Source organism: Pogoniulus pusillus, chromosome 6 (genome assembly GCF_015220805.1).
Source record: "Pogoniulus pusillus isolate bPogPus1 chromosome 6, bPogPus1.pri, whole genome shotgun sequence".
In the NCBI taxonomy this organism is placed as follows: domain Eukaryota; kingdom Metazoa; phylum Chordata; class Aves; order Piciformes; family Lybiidae; genus Pogoniulus; species Pogoniulus pusillus.
Genome location: NC_087269.1, coordinates 19,038,876 through 19,057,268, shown reverse-complemented (window position 1 = coordinate 19,057,268; position 18,393 = coordinate 19,038,876). Strand labels below are relative to the sequence as shown.

The following is an 18,393-nucleotide window of genomic DNA, read 5'->3' as shown; positions in this document are numbered from 1 at the left end:
AAGAAACAGCTTTTCTATTTAAAGTGCATTTTTATAGCTAAGGTTAAAACACTTTTATCATGTTCAGTTTTGGTTACAAAAGATCAAAACAACATTCTAAGTGCTATGTGCAAGTAATCATCTTAATTTCATTATTATTTTAATTTAGCTTTGATTTAGTGTCCTGGAGTCTGGTATACCCCTAAATTGCTCTCCCTCAGTCGCTTGAAATGGAAGAGGGAAAGCTGCCTGGTTCCCCCCCCGCCCCCTCGCCTGCCCTGCAGGTGTGAAGGGGATGAGCAAAGGGATCCTGCCCGCACAAGGAGTGCCCAGTGCAGTGCCCGCGCTGGAATCGGGCTGGGATTGGCTGTGCCCTTTCGCGCCTAAGGAAGTGGTAACTTTGCTCTTTGTCTAGAGAGGGTATAAATATTGGGGGGCTTCCCGCCTTTGGGGGTCCCCTCCTTGGAGTTTGTTCCCGCTTGGAGTTCATTCCTGCCTGAACCTTCGTGCTTGCCTGAGAGTTCTTCCCCCCCCCAACTCACCTGGCCTGGATGCAGAGAGATCTTCAAAGACTGCTTCACCTATTGACATCCTTTGTAAGCCTAACGACCCTTAATGGTCCACCTACAGCTGCTGAAAGGGAAGGAGAGAGAGAGACAGACCGCAGGAGGAAGTCAGCCTGATAGTGAGTTATTTTGGCTCAACTTTATTAGTAAGAAAACGCTATCAATTAATAGCTAAAGCCTTTTCCAACTTCTGGCTTCCAAAACAGTCAGATTATCGATGGCATCCCTGTAGATATTCTCAAGCAACTGAATCTGCTAATTAAACTAAATTAATCTTTGTATATATAGATTTGGGGGTGGGTTTTGGGGAAAATAAATAACTATATTTTTGTATAAAAATTCCTGCCTCGGCCACATTAATTTCCCTGCCTCCACAACATTTAGTTTTTAATTATTTTATGACAGACTATTTATTGTGGGAAAATTAATGTTGATGCCAAGAGCAGAGCAGCAATTTGTAGAAGTAACTACCTTTGGTTTTTAAAGAAAAAAAGAAAAAGGACCTTCACTGCTTCAAAAGAAATACTGTGTAGGAAGTAAAAAAAACAAACAACCAAGCAACCAAAATATGTGTTTTACAATCTGGAAAGACAGAGCTACAATTACCTAAGCTATTGACCTAGCAGAAGTTAGTGGGAAGTTCTTTCTATGCCCAAAAAAAAAATTAAACAAGACAAGACTGAGTTAAATAGTAATGGAATTCATATTTGAAAAGTTTTTTTCAATAGAAAGCAGGTAATGAAAAAGTGCTCATGGGAAAAGAGTCAGAGGTCTCAGGTGCCAACTTAACCCTAGTCCAAACCCATCTACTGGTACAGAAAAGCACCAGTCTGAATGAAGGATGGACGTTTTGTCATGCTATCTCTAAGCTTCCTTCTGTGTCAGAGCAAATCCACTACCTTGATTCCTAGCTCTTAAAAAATAATTCAACTCACCCTCCCACAAACCCTCTGACTCAGCCTTAAAAATAACTGTAGCTCCTGCTGATGTCAAAGCAAAACTGACCAGAGCAAGCTGCTTCACCCAACCCCGGTCTCATTCATTAGTCTATGCTTACTAGTGCTTAATGGCACATGTTCACAAGGACTGTCTGGGGCACAGTGGCTAGTGCTCACTGCTGCACATTGTTAACTCCTGCTTGATACTCCTAGAGTGTCCAGAAGATTTGAATTACACATAATGTTAGGGGCTGAAAGGGACCTTACAAGATCATCCAGTCCAACCCTCCCTGCCAGAGCAGGATCACCTAGACCAGATCACACAGGAATGCATCCATGAAGGTCTTGAATATCTCCAGAGAGGGAGACTCCACAACCCACCCTGGGCAGCCTAGTCACAGGATCACAGGATTTCAGGGGCTGGAAAGGACCCAAAGAGATCATTGAGTCCAACCCCCCTACCAGAGCAGGACCATACAAGCTAGCTCAAGTCACAGAGGAACACATCCAGACAGGTCTTGAAAGTTTCCAGAGAAGGAGACTCCACAGACTCTCTGGGGAACCTGTTCCAGTGTTCTGTGACCCTTACAGTAAAGTTCTCTCTTGTGTTGAGGTGGAACCTCTTGTGCTGCAGCTTACATCCATTGCTCCTTGTCCTATCACAGGAAGCAAGTGAGCAGAGCCTGTCCCTCCTGTCCAGACACCCAGCTCTCAGATATTTATAAACATTTATTAAATCCCCTCTCAGTCTTCTTATCTCCAGGCTAAAAATCCCCAGGTCACTCAGTCTCTCCTCATGAGGTAGTGCTCCAGTCCCCCAGTCATCCAGATAGCCCTCCGCTGAACAGTCTCCAGCAGATCTCTGCCCCTCTTAAACTAAGAAGCCCAAAACTGAACACAGTATTCAAGATGAGGTCTCACCAGGGCAGAGTAGAGGGCAGGAGAACCTCCCTTGATCCACTAGACACACTTCTTAATACACCCCAGGGTTCCATTGGCCTTCTTGGCCACAAGGTCACATTGCTGTCCCATGGTTAACTTGTTATCCACCAGGACTCCCAGGTCTCTCTCCATAGGGCTGCTCTCCAGCAGTTCACCTCCCAACCTGCACTGATGCAGTTTTTCATTCCTCCCTAGGTGGAGGACTCTGCACTTATCCTTGTTAAGCATCATTTGGATCCTCTTTGTCCAGCTCTCCAATCTGTCCAAGTCTCACATTCCCATTAATTAAGTAAAAAGTGCATGAGAAATAAATCCTATTTAATTTAGCTTTCTACACAGGTGTATGCAGATCTGTCAATTCTTTCTCTTTTCTTCTAATCACACTGGATACATACGGGGATGAGGAGATACTGCTGTACTGCTACAGAATGAGCAGAAGGGTAAAAGGAATTATGTACTGAGTGTAAGGTAAAACATTTCTAACGGTTATGCAAAGCTCATGAATTGCAACAGAGGTGAAGAAACCCTGGCTTGCATGCATTTCACAAACTTCAGCATCAGTCAAAATGGAAATGCTTCTTGTTTTCAGAAGTTGTGCTTCCTTTTGAGTAAGTCCACGGAGGGGCTGGTGCTGAGCATTTTGTTTGCAAGCTACCCCTGCTGTTGGGTGACCGAGGCTCGGCCAGGGAAAGGCAGCACTGCCTGGAACATTCTCAGACAAGGTGTCAGCAGTGTGAGCAGAAGAGACAAGCATGCAGCTCTCCTGAGCCCTTCCTTTTGACACTTCCTACTTTACCTTTGTCACATGAAAGACTCATAATAATGTAAGTGCCAGCTCAGAGCTACCTCACTCAACACGTAAGAATATTGTGATACTCAGCCCAGTTGCTGGGAATCATTCAGGCTAGTCCATATCATTTGTCCTGATGATGAGCACCAGGAATATTTTTTTCAGGCCTGACAGAGTTGAGGAGAATCTCTCCCTCAAGCAGCATCTGTTCTTACTAGCGCTTCCTGGTTTTGTACTTGTGTCTCTTTATGTGTGGAATCCACTGGATGGCCTCCCTTCCCTTTTAGGAGGTATAGGAGCCATAGCTGGACAGGGGTGCTTTGCTTACACACTCCAGATGTGTCTGTGCTGAAAACCAACAGCAGCAGAGCCAAGGCTGATGTGGTTGAGAGCAGATGTCAGAAACCAGGTATTGTTGCAGAGATGATGTGAAGAACAGACTATGTTCTTAGTGTTAGACTCGCTGTCTAGAAACAACTGCTTCACCATTATGGCATGACATGTTTTTAAGTCATATGAATGTATGGAGAGGTTCCTTCTGTTTTTGCTTCCATGTGTTCCCTTGGAGACTCCTGGCTGGCAATTTGCACAAAAACAAGTCTGTCTCTCAATAAAGCCTCCTTTAGAGGTCCTCCTTAATGCACTCAAAATAACTAAATGTTTCTGATAACCATTACACCAGCTGGATGAAGACGCCAGAAGGACATATTTGATCCGTGAAGAACTGCTATATTCAGCTGCTAGCAAATACCTTCCATTCTTAAGTCGCTCTCACAGCCAAGTTTAATTCCTGAGGCAGGAGGGAATAAGGAGAGCCAAGAGCTTGCAGAAAATACCAAAATGCTAAGGGTAACATCCTGTGCGTTGCTGGGCTTTTTTTGGGCTGGTTGGTTGGGGGTTTGGGATGTTGGTTTGTTTTTCATTTGTTTGTTTGTTTGTTTGAATCCAGACAGAGCACTGGAAGGATCTGAGGTTTCATAAACCACATAGGTAGTCAACAATTTATGCAAAGGCACTTAGTTATATAAGGGCACCTAGACTGACCAGTTTAGTGTTCATATACATTCATGAAGCTGCAGCCACAGCTCTGACAGCAACATTTCAACCTTGAAGCATTTGCACTAAATTCTCCACCTGTTACAGTGTAACTTCCCCTGAAAGCTGTCAACTTCTAACAGTGTGCATGTTTAAGAAAAGTCAGCCTAACACTCACCCTTGTTCATCTCATTTCTCTAGCTGAGCCACTTCAGACACAGGCTGTCACTATGCTACAGTGGTGACTTCATCCACTAGTTTGCTGCTAACCAGAGCCAGCATGGCAAGGAAAAAGAATGCAAGATGTAATATAAATAGAAATCTTTATTTCTTGTTCAAAACTTTAGTAGGTTTATCTAAGTGTTGGGTGAACAGTATCTATGAGGCAGACAGAATATTTTGGGGGAAAAGAGTATGGAAGTGAGTAAGAAAGAATAATGAGTTTAATGTTTAAAAGTATCAAGCTGTATCAGGCAGAACAAAAAGTCCATTAGCAAAAACACCTATGTCACACTTCTGTGAAGTTTGTATCTTAGTAATAGCTAGGACACCAGAGTGGGAACGTGGCTGCATCATGATTGTACTCCACACAAGGAGTCTCACAATGGTCACCATCCTGAAGATCTGAAAAGTGACTCATTTCTCCTGCTGGTCAGTATAGACACACTTGCAGAACGCTTGAGACCAGTGAGACAAGTGACCATCACGCGGTAATAACAGAACCACAGAACACTAGAGGCTGGAAGGGACCTTCAGAGATCATCAAATCCAGCTACAATGCCGAAGCAGGGTCCCCTAGGGTAGGCCACACAAGAATGCATTCAGAAAGGTTTTGAAAGTCTCCAGAGAAGGAGACCCCACAACCTCTATGCACAGCCTGTTCCAGTGTTCCATCACTCTCACTGTAAAGAAGTTTCTCCTCGTGTTGAAGTGAAATCTTCTGTGTTCAAGTTTGTACCCATTGCTCCTCATCTTTTACTGCAGACCACCAAAAAGGGATTGGCCCCATCCACTTGACACCCACCCCTCAGATTTGTACACATGCATGAGATCTCTCTCAGACTTCTCCAGACGAAACAGCTCCAGGTCTCTCAGTCTCTCTCCATAGGGGTAATGTTCTGAGTCCATACAGAATGTTGAAAAGTGTTCTACTTTCACGACTATTCATTTAGGAAATGTTCTATGGCCATTCTAGGGTGAAATATGAACAAAGGAAAATCTGAAACGCTACTTGCACCAATGCAGAATTACAGAACAGCAACACAAGCATGAAAAGCTTTCAGCGGGGAGGATTGGACTCAATGATCTCTGGAGGATCCCTCCAATCTCTAACATCTTGTAATTCTGTGAAGAATAAAAAAATGAATAAATACATGCAATAACTTCTATAGAAGTATCAGAGTCCTTTACACATAACATGAGAACAAGCTGGTTGTTAGGAAAAGAGAAAGTAGTTGCAGGTTTATTGACAATTTCATTAGGTATGATAAGGTATATCTATGAACATATTTGTTTTCAAAATTCCTGATCCTGCTCTGCCACTCTACAGAGGCTGGTATTCTCCTTAAAACTCCAGCAACCTGTGATAGTAAGAAGAGCCTTGTTAAAACTGCGGTGCCTAAGGACATGACAAGCATGAGGACTGAGAATAAAAGGAGTCACATTTCTCTGGTGCTACCCTAGAGGAAAGCTGAAGTAATCATAGAAGAAATGACTACTGGGAAAGAAGCATATGTTTATTGCCAACGTGCTGCATAACTGGGGGAAGAGAGGTGCATGACCATTATTTTGGAGCTGTCTTCACCCTGCACTGCTTCCAAGCAGCCAGAAACTGAGTTTCCATTCTTCTGTCATCTCAGTCGCTCAGCTGAACACATGATTTCTGGCATAAGGTCAGTTAAGCTTTCTGTGACCTAAAACTAATGAAGACTGTGGGATTTGTAAAAGGCGGTATCAAGACTGGGCTTGAGAAGTTGCTTTATTACTTGAGACCAAATACATTTCAATGTGTTATATTATTAGCAAGTCATGTAGGTTAAAAGGTGGCTATTTCTTGAAAAGTTCCTTTTAGTTAAAGAGCAATAGCATGACTCAGCCTGAATTTAAGTAACTCTGAGATACCTGGAGAAGCATGAGAAAGGAGCAAGTGTGGCAGTAAGAAAGCAGAGTCTTCCAACCAAAAGGAGCAAGTGTGGCAGTAAGAAAGCAGAGTCTTCCAACCAAAAGGAGCAAGTGTGGCAGTAAGAAAGCAGAGTCTTCCAACCAAAAGGAGCAAGTGTGGCAGTAAGAAAGCAGAGTCTTCCAACCAAAGGAAAGGAGGATGGCTCTGTAAAATAAAGTTTTTATATTATCTGTTCCTTTTTATACAAAAGGAGCCAAGTATTTAAAAGATACAACTATATCAGAATGTTGTATTAGAAAAAGTACAAATTGATGCTCTGTCTTGACTGGTAAAACAATAAATGCAATGGATTTTTTTTTGCTGATTCAGTCTATCTTAGAGATCCATCATTGGAGCAGCAGAGGTTTAGACATGGCCTCTAAGGGTCTATGTGCTGTAGACAGAGAATGATAACTCAAACACTCTTTCAAGTAAGAGTATGTAGTTGTCCACAGACTGCAAAGCTGCTGTGTGTGCATCTAAGCAGGGTAGTTTCTTTTCAGTTTTTTTAGGTTTTGGTTTTGTTTGTTTAATTCCTTATCTCCTGAATAGAACTGGATGCCCCTACACTCAGCCCCTACCTAGCACTGCATTTAGCAAAGCTTTCTTCTCCTTTCTGCCTATTCGTCCTATGGAGTGGATACCTTTTGCCGTTAGGTAGGTTTGTGTAAATGATGCTAGGCAGCTGGAAATAAGTGTTTTATTTAGATTCTTATCTTCTTAATAAATATTTTGCATTGTTTACTTTCAATTGTTTTTCCAGCTAACTACCAAACAAATTGCTTTTCTCTGCTTTGTAAACTCCACTGTGGCAATGACTGACGTGGTTATTACATACTCAGTAACTGCAGTATTCTCTAGAGCCAGCCAGAGATGTTTCCTAACTAATGTACAGAACAAATGCATGGCATGCTAATGCAACTGACTTGCTTCTCAGAAGAATGAATAAAATCCACGTCTCCAAACCCTTAGCCCCTTTCCTTGGATTCACTGATACTTTTATTTGCATTGAGAGCAATGCCTTGGCACAGACCTCAGCAGAAAATCCATCTTCCTTCCAGATTCTCCCAGATAGGTGCTGAAAGTCAGCTTTGTGGCACTTAATCAACAAGTGGGGAGCACCAGGCTAGTTCCATTCAAAACTAGGCACTACTTCCCTCATTAGAAAAACACAGAACATGTCTGGACTACAAGTGCAGAGTAGCTACTAACAGATGACTATCCTGTTTTATCCAGAGAGAAGATATGGCTGTTTGTTGCTGTGACATGTTTGTTTGGGGGGATTACTTATTCAGAAGAACTTAGAAAAATTAAAAGAGCTGTGGACCCTGAAGCGTTTATGAATATTGTAAGTTGCTTGGTGCATGTCTCACAGAAGAGGGGCTTCTGGGTGTTAAAACTGAGAAGCTGTCTTTAACTCACCCTCTCTAATCAATCTATATACTATTGCTTCCTCTTCTTTTTTCCATGTGCAACAGCACAACTTATGTTTAACAGCAATGAAGGCAAACACTTTTCCTTAGTAAATCTCCAGCGTTAATACGCTTTTAAATGCCAGCTACCAGTTTGTTATTGCTGGCAGTATCCCCAGTCTAGAAGAACAACCATCCAGAAAGTTAGCATTTCTTCATCAAAGAGGAATCTAAATAATATTTGGCTTGCTCCCTCCTTTTTTGAATGGCCAGCATGGATCAGAAATAGCCAGCTTTTTGGAAAATCACCTCTTGCCAGGCTAGTTTAGGTTTTAGTCACCTATTAAAATCTGGATTATTCTGTCCTGTGTGAGCAATTATATTGACTAATTGCCTGAGTAGAAGTTATAAAAAACAAACAACTCTCTTCAACACAATAGTTGAACGTTGCAGGTCAAAGGTAATACTTCACTCAGAGCTTAAACTGACTCTGCTAGTGATGCCACTTGTGACAATGCAAGTGGCTGATCCTGTTTTTTTCCCACAATGCAGTCACTTCTTGTAGTTACTCATTGGCATAGCTACCATTCACAGAAGTGCAGTTGTGAAACTCTGAATCTTTCTGAAGGTGATACAAATAAGCTGGTTTCACACTGCATTACAGCAGATTAGGAGCACACACCCAGGAGACTCCTCATCTCATCCACGGGCACCATAAGCTCCTGCTATGATCTTACAGTGATTCTTTTGCCATCAGAATGCAAGGGCTTCTTCTACCATGATGCTAATATAACTGAATAGTCAAATGCTGGATGTAACACAAAGAAAGAAGGAAATCTGTTGTCATTTTAGGGTTACCATATCCAATCTGCTACTGCTTTACGTAGATACTCAGTATATATGTAAACTAAATACCCAGTTCTATCTGATCTCTGGAATTTCTTCACTGTGAATAACTTACAGATATAGTACATTAAATCCACTTTTGCAAGCAAACACTTTTACACTTTCTCTTATAGAATGATCTCATTGCTTACAAAGGGTATCCTAGTGAGGAGTATGAAGTGGCAACAGAGGATGGTTATATCATTACCATTAACAGAATCCCTTATGGTACACAGAATCAGGAAAACCCAGGTATGCGTCTTTAATATGACATAAACTCAGTCTAGATAATGCACTTTCTGGGACAAGATACTTTATGCTTGTAAAACTTCCATCAAAGCTTGTATAGATGAGCAAAATGTTAGTAGACAATTCCATCTGCCATAAATGGCCTGCAAGATCAACATGACTTGTGTCAAGTAAGCCTATTTGTAATAAAAATCTGCTATAATTTGAAGCCTCATACAGAATGTGATTCTCATAAAAAGAGTAGATGAGTAAAACTGGTTTATTTAAAAAAAAACAACAAGGTTGTAAACTCCCCACTTATCCTCTTCTGAGAAAGATGTTCCAGCTTCTCATTTTGCTTTGGTTTTGCTTACACTTGGTTAGTATCAGGGAGCAATTCATATTTTGAGTAAAGGAAACCTCTGTGTGCAAGCTCGGACTTTCATTCTAAATATCAGTGTTGAGAGTCTCAAGATAAAGTAGTAGAGCTATACAAATAACGATCAGAGGGTGCCAAGCTGGTCTCTGCTAGTCTCAGACAGATCTTTCCACAAATCCTTACAGGAGCTTAGAAGTTGTTATCTCTTTATGGAAAGGGATGTTTTGGTTTTGTTACTATTTGTCTCCCTATAAGTTGGTGCAGGAACAATACATGGGACAAAAAAGTCTCTGAACTACCAGAAAATCAAGAAATGTTCTAAATTTGTTTGTTTCTGATTTGCTTTTCAGCTCTGAGACCTGCTGTATTTCTCCAACATGGATTATTGGGAGATGCTAGTAACTGGGTCACAAACCTACCCAACAACAGCTTGGGCTTCCTTCTAGCTGACGCTGGCTTTGATGTTTGGATGGGAAATAGCAGAGGGAATCGCTGGTCCAGAAAACATCAAAATTATTCCATTGACCAAGATGAATTCTGGGCTTTCAGGTAAATTGAACCATTGAAGGTTAGCTCCATTTCTCATCCTTACATATTTATTTAAGGTAGCTGGGATTGACATATGCTACCTTTTAAAAAGCATTCTTCACATCCAGTTTTGCTGCAGTACCCCTAAACACACATGTGAAATTTATCAGGGGAGCAAACTACTTCCTCTAATTACTGCTAGAAAAGTTTCTGCAAATTAGAGATATAGCAGCAAAGTAACTCACAGGAACGTGAACAGGTCACATCTGAACAGGCCACTTCTCAGCTCTGGAGGCAGTTTCATAGGCTATTTAGAGGCACTAGTCTGTATATTACAGTAAGACTAAAACCACAAAAGGAGAAAACATAAATCATTTTTGCACCAATTTTAATGAACATCTCAAAATTTGCCTTTGGTTTAGAGCCTAAGTGTATAAAATGTGTGGTTCCATGGAAGGAGCTCCATTCCTATATCACCACTTGTTCCTCCTGTGTAGAACATTATAATTCAATCTGATACTTCTTGAAGTTATAGTCCTCCTGTTGATATCAAGGGAGAAAACAGCCCAAAATATCTTGAGTAGTATACTCCATACCCACTACCAGAAAGACACAGATGCCAGAAGATCTGAATGATTCAATAAATGGTTTGTGTTGTTTCTTTGCTAAGTCTATAACAAAATTGTAAATTCAAGTGAATTTTTAATTTCTGCATGCATCTCTTTCAATCTTCTGTCAACAGTTTTGATGAGATGGCAAAGTATGATCTTCCAGCAGCAATAAATTTCATTGTGGAGAAAACAGGACAGGAAAAGTTGTACTACATTGGTTATTCACAGGGTACAACCATTGGTAAGTTACAGACAACAGACTAACATTTCAGGAAAACAGGGATAAAATGTTGTTTGAGATAATGAATGTACCTGAGGTATTCACTAACTCTTTTCAGGTCTGAAAAATACAGGATAAGCTGTTTTCAGCATGCAGGCAATCTTAATTTATTATATAGACAATAAAACATAAAGAGCCAAATGCACTGCTGCTGTAAATCCATTGACTAGAAGTTATTGTGGGTCACACAAATTGTTTCTTTTCAAGATGCATGGGTGTGCCCTACAGCAGATGGTCAGTTGATCTCAACAAACAAAATAGGAAGTTGAGAGTAGAGAAAGAGATGCTGGGCAGTATGGACAGGATACACACACACACACACACACACAGAAGAAATTCAGTTGAGCAGAAGAAAAATAACTGCTGCTCCCAATAGCATATGAAATGCATGGCACGAATGTATGGCAAAAGTGTGGTTTTATGTTTAAGTGGGTTTGGGAGAAAGCTGCAAAGACAAAATGTAGAAAGAATTTTCTTTCTTAAGAGGGAGATACAAGCTGGTAACACATGGAGAGGAGAGATCTCACACAAATCTAAGCTGAACCATAGTCTCCAAACAAGTAACAGAATTGCTTGTAGGTTTGAAACTGCAGAGTAACATAAACACTGAAAACAATCTAATGTACACGTGATGGCTTTCTAAAACCTTTTGTATTTTCTCAGCTTTTGTTGCATTTTCAACAATGCCAGAGCTGGCTCAAAAAATCAAGCTCTATTTTGCATTGGCACCTGTCACTGCTATTAAGTATGCTAGCAGCCCAGTAACGAAACTCCTCCACCTTCCTGAAAAAATCCTGTGGGTATGTGATATCTTGGTTTCAACTGTTTAGCCACGTACTTGTTTGTTCAGCTTTTGAAAGGGATAAACAGAAAGTAGACAGCTTTATGTAATCTACTCATTTGCATGTGGGTAGGTTTACCTTATGATTGAAGCCTTTGGAAGTTCAGAAGAAAAACTTAGGGCAATAGTGCAACACTGGGGTAGGTCATCTAGAGAGGTACAGAGATGTAGATCCTCAAAAGCTTCCAGAATTCCTATAGATGAAACCACATGCAATGTGCAAGATTAGAGATAAAATATGAATCAGAGATAATATTTAGCATATCTGTTTGTTAAAAGTCATGTAACACATCAGGCTGAGCAGACTGATGAAATGGGATCATCTGGCAAATGAGGGTTAAAAAAGGCAAGTGAGAACCACTGAAAGTGCTGGGGAAGAGAAACAGGACACAAACGCCTTTAGAAAAACAACAGCACAATGTACAAATGTGCATTTTTTAATGGATGTTACCTCTGCATTTCACAGAGTTTGCTTGGCAAAAGAGAATTCCTTCACCAGACTGAACATCTAAGAAAGATCATAGCCCCTGTTTGTAGCCACCGAGCTTTTGCCAAGCTGTGTAGAAGTGTCTTCTTCAGTCTGGGTGGCTGTAACCTGAAAAATATTGACAAGGTATATGTAGTTCTTGCCAGCTCTACTGTTTAAGCTTCTACTCCCAACGTTTACTTTCTATACTGTGAATTTCTACTGTTCAGTGTCACATTACCAGGAACAGTTCCCACTGTTGGACAGCAATATCTGCTAGGTGCCCCAACACTGCCCACTCCTCAGAGCAGCATGTGGCATAAGCCTTACAATAAACAGCTCATCAAAGCTTCTCAAAACTGCTGTCAGCTTTCTGCCACACCTCACCAGCAGTACTGCTCTTGGCTCATACTGTGACTACTGGTCTCACTGCAGATCTTCAGTGTGCTAGCACACCAGGGAAGAAGAAATAAAACTCCTACCTGCTTCATGTTTTCAAGGCAATTGGTATCCCAGGGTGCATCAAGAAGAATGTGGCAAGCAGATCAAGAGAGGCTCTCCTCCCTCTCTGCTCTGCAGTGGTGAGGCCACATCTGGAACACTGTGTCCCGTTATGGGCTTTCTGGTTCAAGAAGGACAGAAACTTCTGGAGAGGGTACAGAAAAGGGCTACAAAGGTGATTAGAGCACTAGAACATCTCTTTTATGAGGAGAGACTGAAACAATTGGGTCTTTTTAGTCTGTATAAGAAAAGACTCGGGGGGATCTCATAAACACTTAAAAATGCTTAAAGGGTAGGTGTTAGGAGGATGGGACCAGTCTTTTGTCAGTGGTGCCCAGTGACAGGACAAGGGGTAACAGGCACAAAAGTGAACAAGGAATTCCATCTAAACATGAGGAAGAATTTCTTTATTTTAAAAGTGATAGAGCACTGGAACAGGCTGCCCAGAGATATAGTGACATCTACATCTCTGGAGACAGGTTAAATCCACCTGGATGGTTTTCTGTGTGACCTTCTCTAGGTGAACTTGTCTTGGCAAGGGTGTTGGATTTAATGATCTCTTCCAACCCCTACCATTTTGTGATTCTGTGATTTAGTGAGCTCTTTGCAATGGAGAGAGGAACATATATATTCCCCTTTGTCTGCTTCCTCCAAGTCTTAAACCATCAGGGATGTGCTCAAAGACATAGGATATATAGTGGGCACCTAAGAAAGAGTTATCAGACACTGAGATTTAAGATATATTTGGGAAGTTCATGCTATGTACAGCTGTAGGCCAGAACACCTGGGTATGAAAATTTTAGAATCATAAAATCATTTCAGTTAGAAAAGACCTTTATGATCATTAAGCCCAACCATTATCTAACTCTACCAAGTCTGGTTCTAAACTGTGTCTTTTAAATACCTCCAAGGATGGTGATTCAACCACCTCCCTGGGAAATCAGTTACAGTATTTGACAGTAAAGCAGTTTCTTCCAATATCAAATTTACCCCTCTCCTGGTGTAACTAGAGGTTATTTCTTCTCATCCTATCATTTGTTACTTGTGAGAAGACACCAACACCCACTTTGCCACGACCCCTTTTCAGGCAGTGTAGAGAATAAGAGAGTCTCCTCTCAGTCTCATTTTCTTCAGGCTAAACAACCCCACTTCCCTCAGCTGCTCTTCATAAGACCTGTTCTCCAAACATATCTCAGAGTATGTTCTCTGGGGAATGATCACACAGCAGACAGTTAAGAAAGCCCTGCAGGACTCAGATGCACTTTATTTCAAACAGCCATGCATTCATTCCTCAGGCAGTTGCAGTTGCAGTTGCTTTTGCTGTTCTGTCCAACAACCACTTCCTCTCACACAGGACCTGTTACAGGCTCCTGAAAAAAACACAATGTGGTTTGGGGTATAAATTGCTGACTTTCTAATATGTCCTTTCCACCAGTAAATTCTTTTAGATTCTTAGTCATCCTGGAAAATGTTCTGGTTGAAAGTTGTTCTTTTGGTGCCACTTCGACCCTCACACATCACTACAGATAGAGTAACTTAGAGTGAGACTCCAGTTGTGCCATTCCAGTTTCTGTTGTTTTCATTGATACATGACACCACTGTGGCAGACATTTTGATGTACAGCTGAACAGAAAGGAGAAAAAGACCACTTACTAAATGTTTTCTTCCAGAAGCTAATCGATGTGTACATTGCACAAACCTCCGGTGGAACTTCTGTGCAGAACATACTCCACTGGAGTCAGGTACTAGCAAACTCCTGGAAGACACAGTAGATATTGTCATGGGTACCACTGATATCCTGCTGTGAAGCCATGGCTAACTTCTTGGAAACACGTGCCATTTGTGTTTTAATTCTGATATCCCAATTCAAAACACTGTTTTTCATGGATCCTTCTTTTACCAGGGGGATAGCAATACCCTGTGTGACAGAGGTACATTTGGATTTGTGTGAAAACATGTGTCCAGATGTACATATCACTCTTCACTTTGTACATCCAATACCTTTTACAAACTATGTCCATAGATCTATATAAAGCAGCGATGAAGGAAGCTGCATTCTGCCTCTGGGGTCACACCCAGGATTCAGTAAGTCTGGGCTCCAGCCAAAGAAGCTACTGCATGTAGTGCAGGCTTCCTGGATGCATTGCAGGCTCTGGAGCAGAGGGGAAGCAGTTACAAGTACAGTGAGCCTGCAAAAATGTTAATGCACTTTTCAAAACAGCAACCACGTGGATATGTTAGAGTGATATCTGCACAGACTTTTACTCAAAAGCTAAACTTCTGGCTGTGAATTTACACAAAATATTAGACTTGTTTAAGTTCTTTTGTAACCATGGCATAGACCTCTAAAGAAAAAGCATTACAAAGGCACAACGGGGGAGCTCTGAAAATTGGCTCAGGTTTTAATTCAGGATCTACCCACAGACTGGCAGGCACAAACATGAGTCAGTAATGCTTCTAAGCCTTCACTGGCTTTGCTGTTGCTACTATTAAAGAAGTTAGCAGACATCTTACCTTCCATATTAAGGTCCCATTTGATGTTGCCTTTCATAGTAGTGACAACCTGTGCTGTAGACAAAGCCAACGAGCACAGGGGAAGAACTAGAAATGGTGATTTCTCTCTTCAAACCAGAGAGGGAAAGCAAAGCATAAAAAGGGGCCATTCAGAGAGCTGAGTGATGGTAACACAACCTTCAGAAGATGATACAGCAGCAGTACCAAGGAGAACTTGCTGGAGGCAGTTCCTCACAGCAATATTACAAACTAGGACCAATTTCCAAGCCTAAGTCTTTCTGTAGAAGCTGTGGCTTATTTATTTTTTTGTCTTGGCAAAAACATCTGAGTCTTTGTCACTGATTGAGACAATTAAATCACTCTTGGCTCTTTCATAATTCTTAGAAAAACTGCTGCTGAGGTTTTAGATTGGAGTCAGAGGCTCAACAGGGAAAAACCTCACAAACTTGCTGCACAATGGCTTTGTAACTAGTCTTATCTTGTTATCCTCTTAGGAGGCCCGCTCAGGGAAGTTCCAAGCTTATGACTGGGGCAGTTCAGAGAAGAACATGGGGAAATACCAACAGGTATGTTTTGGTGAAGCAACTTTACCACCTTTGACCAATACACAAGCACACAGGAGAAGAGCAAGGATATAGTTGGATACACATTTTCAGAACACAAGTAGATGAAAGCGTTAATACTTTCCAGTTTGGAAGTAAATGTACAAAGCATGCAAGAACTAATGGAAATAATACATTTTTAACAGAAAGGAGAAAAAGAAGTAGGAGAAGACAAAAAAATTTCAAATAAATTATCAATAGGAATAAGAGGAAATAAGGGCAGCAAACATAGAAAATGAGTTGTAGAATAAGACAAAAGGAGTGTCTTGCCTACTACCATGACTGAAACAAATACCAATGTGTGTGAGCTCAGGGAAATAATATTAGGAAGAGAACAAGTGGAGAATTAGTAGATACCCCTAGATTCTGGCAAAAATAGACAAAAGGGCCTTTTCTTCAAGCAGTCCCTGAGGGAGTCCTCCATCCACTACTTTAATCCCATTCTCAACTCTTATACCCTTTAGATCTCCACAATAGTCTATCATTACAAGTTACATATTTTAATGATGACTTGCATGAAGTGTAGCTTCCTCGGGTTTGTTTTGAATTGGCTTGCCCCTGGAAAGTCACTGGATGCCTTCTAGGTTTGGTGTTATGAGAAGTAATGGGATAATTACTTCCTGTGCTTTTGATTTGTAACACCACTCAGTGCTTCTCATCATCCTTGTCATGTGTTATGTTTTCTAAGCCATGCATGTCTTCTGTAGCTGACCAGGACTCCAAAAGGACCAAGACAGCAGTTTATCCAGAGGCATCCTGGCACTAGCATTCTATGATTTTCTATCTTGTTACGGATTCTTGTCCTATGAATTCCTAGCTGAGAAAACCTCTCAGGAGGCATTTTTCCTTCACATGTCCTATCATCCCTGAAAGCATAGTCAGAAAAAGAAGCAGGGACACTTCCTTCCAGTTTGTCTTAAGCTACCTCTACTTTGAACAGTGACAAAAGAAAGCCCCAAATGTTTAAAGTTTGCTGTACCTTCCTGGACATTCACTCCTCAAATACTTCATGTTTTGCAGGCTACTCCTCCTCTCTACAACGTAGAAGAGATGACTGTACCAACTGCAGTATGGACTGGGGGGCAAGATTTGCTTGCAGATCCCAAGGATGCAGCCATTTTACTGTCTCAAATTAAGAGTCTCATCTATCACAAGAGGATTCCTGAATGGGCACACTTGGATTTCATCTGGGGGTTGGATGCACCTTTGCACCTGTACAATGAGATAATTGATCTGATGCAGAAGTATCCTTAACTCAGAATGAGTAGTCACACCCAACTCATTCAATGACACTTGCTTCACTGGATATGTACAAAAACCTCTTTTGCATCAGATGGTAGCTCCTGGAGTCAGAGAAAGGCTTTCTCCTGATGCATTTTGTCACAGCATGTACCACTGCAATGTGCTTTGCATCCTGATGGTGCACCTTTCATTTTCTGGCATCCTTGTGGGTCAGAAACCATTTTTCAATTGATGCAGCCCAGATTCTGAAATAACCATACCTGGCTAACAGAAGATAGGGCTTTCATGCAGCCTGCGCTCTTCTTTAAAGACTAATAGTAATGCAAGCATTTAATTTCTCTGACCACAGCAAATGATCCCAAGATGCTTTTAATTCATCTTATTATTTCTTAGTTTATTGGGCTGATGGTAGTGTTAGCCGAAACTAATTCTAGCAGTTATGGTTTTGATTCATTTTATTATTGGGTGGGAAGATGACTAGAAAATAAAATCGGAGTTCACAGAAGAAAGGCACTCCTGAAAACAGATGGTTTATCTTCATTTGAAATGGGGCTGCTCACTTTTTTTCGTGAGGGAAAAAGGACAAGGGTCAAGGGACACAGTGAAGGTAGACACAGCAGAGTACCGTAGCCAGTCTTGTGGTTCAAGGACACATCTGAAGATGGGAAAATTGGGTTCAAGTCCATCCATACCCCGCAAGGATAGAGAGATATCGGCAGAGTCAATCTCTGCTGCCAGCACTTTGGGGATCTGTGTATGTAAACTATTCAGGACGGGAGAAAGGAGCTGATTTCATCTTGGCAATGACAATACTTCAACGGGACACTGACTCAAAGTTACTCATTCTCATTCTTCATTCTCTGAAGCCAGCAGCCATCTCACATCTGCTATTTCACATAAAAGTTGGTGGATACCACAGAGCAAAGTTCCTCTAACCTTTATCATGGCTCTGAGATGCCTCTTTGGGGTTTAAACACTAAAATGAAAAGTACTCACACATTGCTAGAAAGAATCCATTATCTCCAGCCCATGGGTATTTAGAGAACTTTGCCCATTAGTGGAAAGGGTTGCTTTGAAAATAGTTCTGAAGAAACTATCATAGAATCATAGAATCAACCAGGTTGGAAGAGACCTCCAAGATCATTCAGTCCAACCTAGCACCCAGCCCTATCCAGTCAACTAGACCATGGCACTAAGTGCCTCTTCCAGCCTTTTCTTGAACACCTCTAGGGACAGCAACTCCACCACCTCCCTGGGCAGCCCATTCCAATGGGAAATCACCCTCTCTGTGAAGAACTTCCTCCTAACATCCAGCCTGTACCTCCCCTGGTGCAGCTTCAGACTGTGTCCTCTTGTTCTGTTGCTGGTTGCCTGGCAGAAGATGCCAGTCACCACCTGGCAACAGGCCCCTTTCAGGTAGTTGTAGACAGCAATGAGGTCACCCCTGAGCCTCCTCTTCTCCAGGGTAAACAACCCCATCTCTCTCAGCCTCT

The 18,393-nt window shown here is 41.5% G+C and overlaps 1 protein-coding gene across 3 annotated transcripts; it reads left to right on the top strand.

Annotated features, from left to right (window-relative positions):
- The first annotated feature begins 306 nt into the window (after positions 1–306).
- On the top strand, positions 307–17,825 carry LOC135176104 (lipase member M-like). Of its 3 annotated transcripts, none has more exons than XM_064144753.1 (11): positions 307–664; positions 5,800–6,142; positions 7,648–7,759; positions 8,843–8,960; positions 9,666–9,864; positions 10,586–10,695; positions 11,398–11,534; positions 12,042–12,188; positions 14,216–14,284; positions 15,551–15,622; positions 16,679–17,825. In XM_064144753.1, the coding sequence occupies exons 2-11, from the start codon at positions 6,027–6,029 to the stop codon at positions 16,910–16,912; spliced, it is 1,314 nt and encodes a 437-aa protein (XP_064000823.1). In that variant the 5' UTR covers positions 307–664; positions 5,800–6,026; the 3' UTR covers positions 16,913–17,825. The 3 variants fall into 3 exon arrangements, with proteins under 3 accessions (XP_064000823.1, XP_064000821.1, XP_064000822.1); XM_064144751.1 differs by having other exon boundaries at positions 14,213–14,284; XM_064144752.1 differs by lacking the exon at positions 307–664 and adding an exon at positions 4,502–4,555 and having other exon boundaries at positions 14,213–14,284.
- Positions 17,826–18,393: the final 568 nt, after the last annotated feature.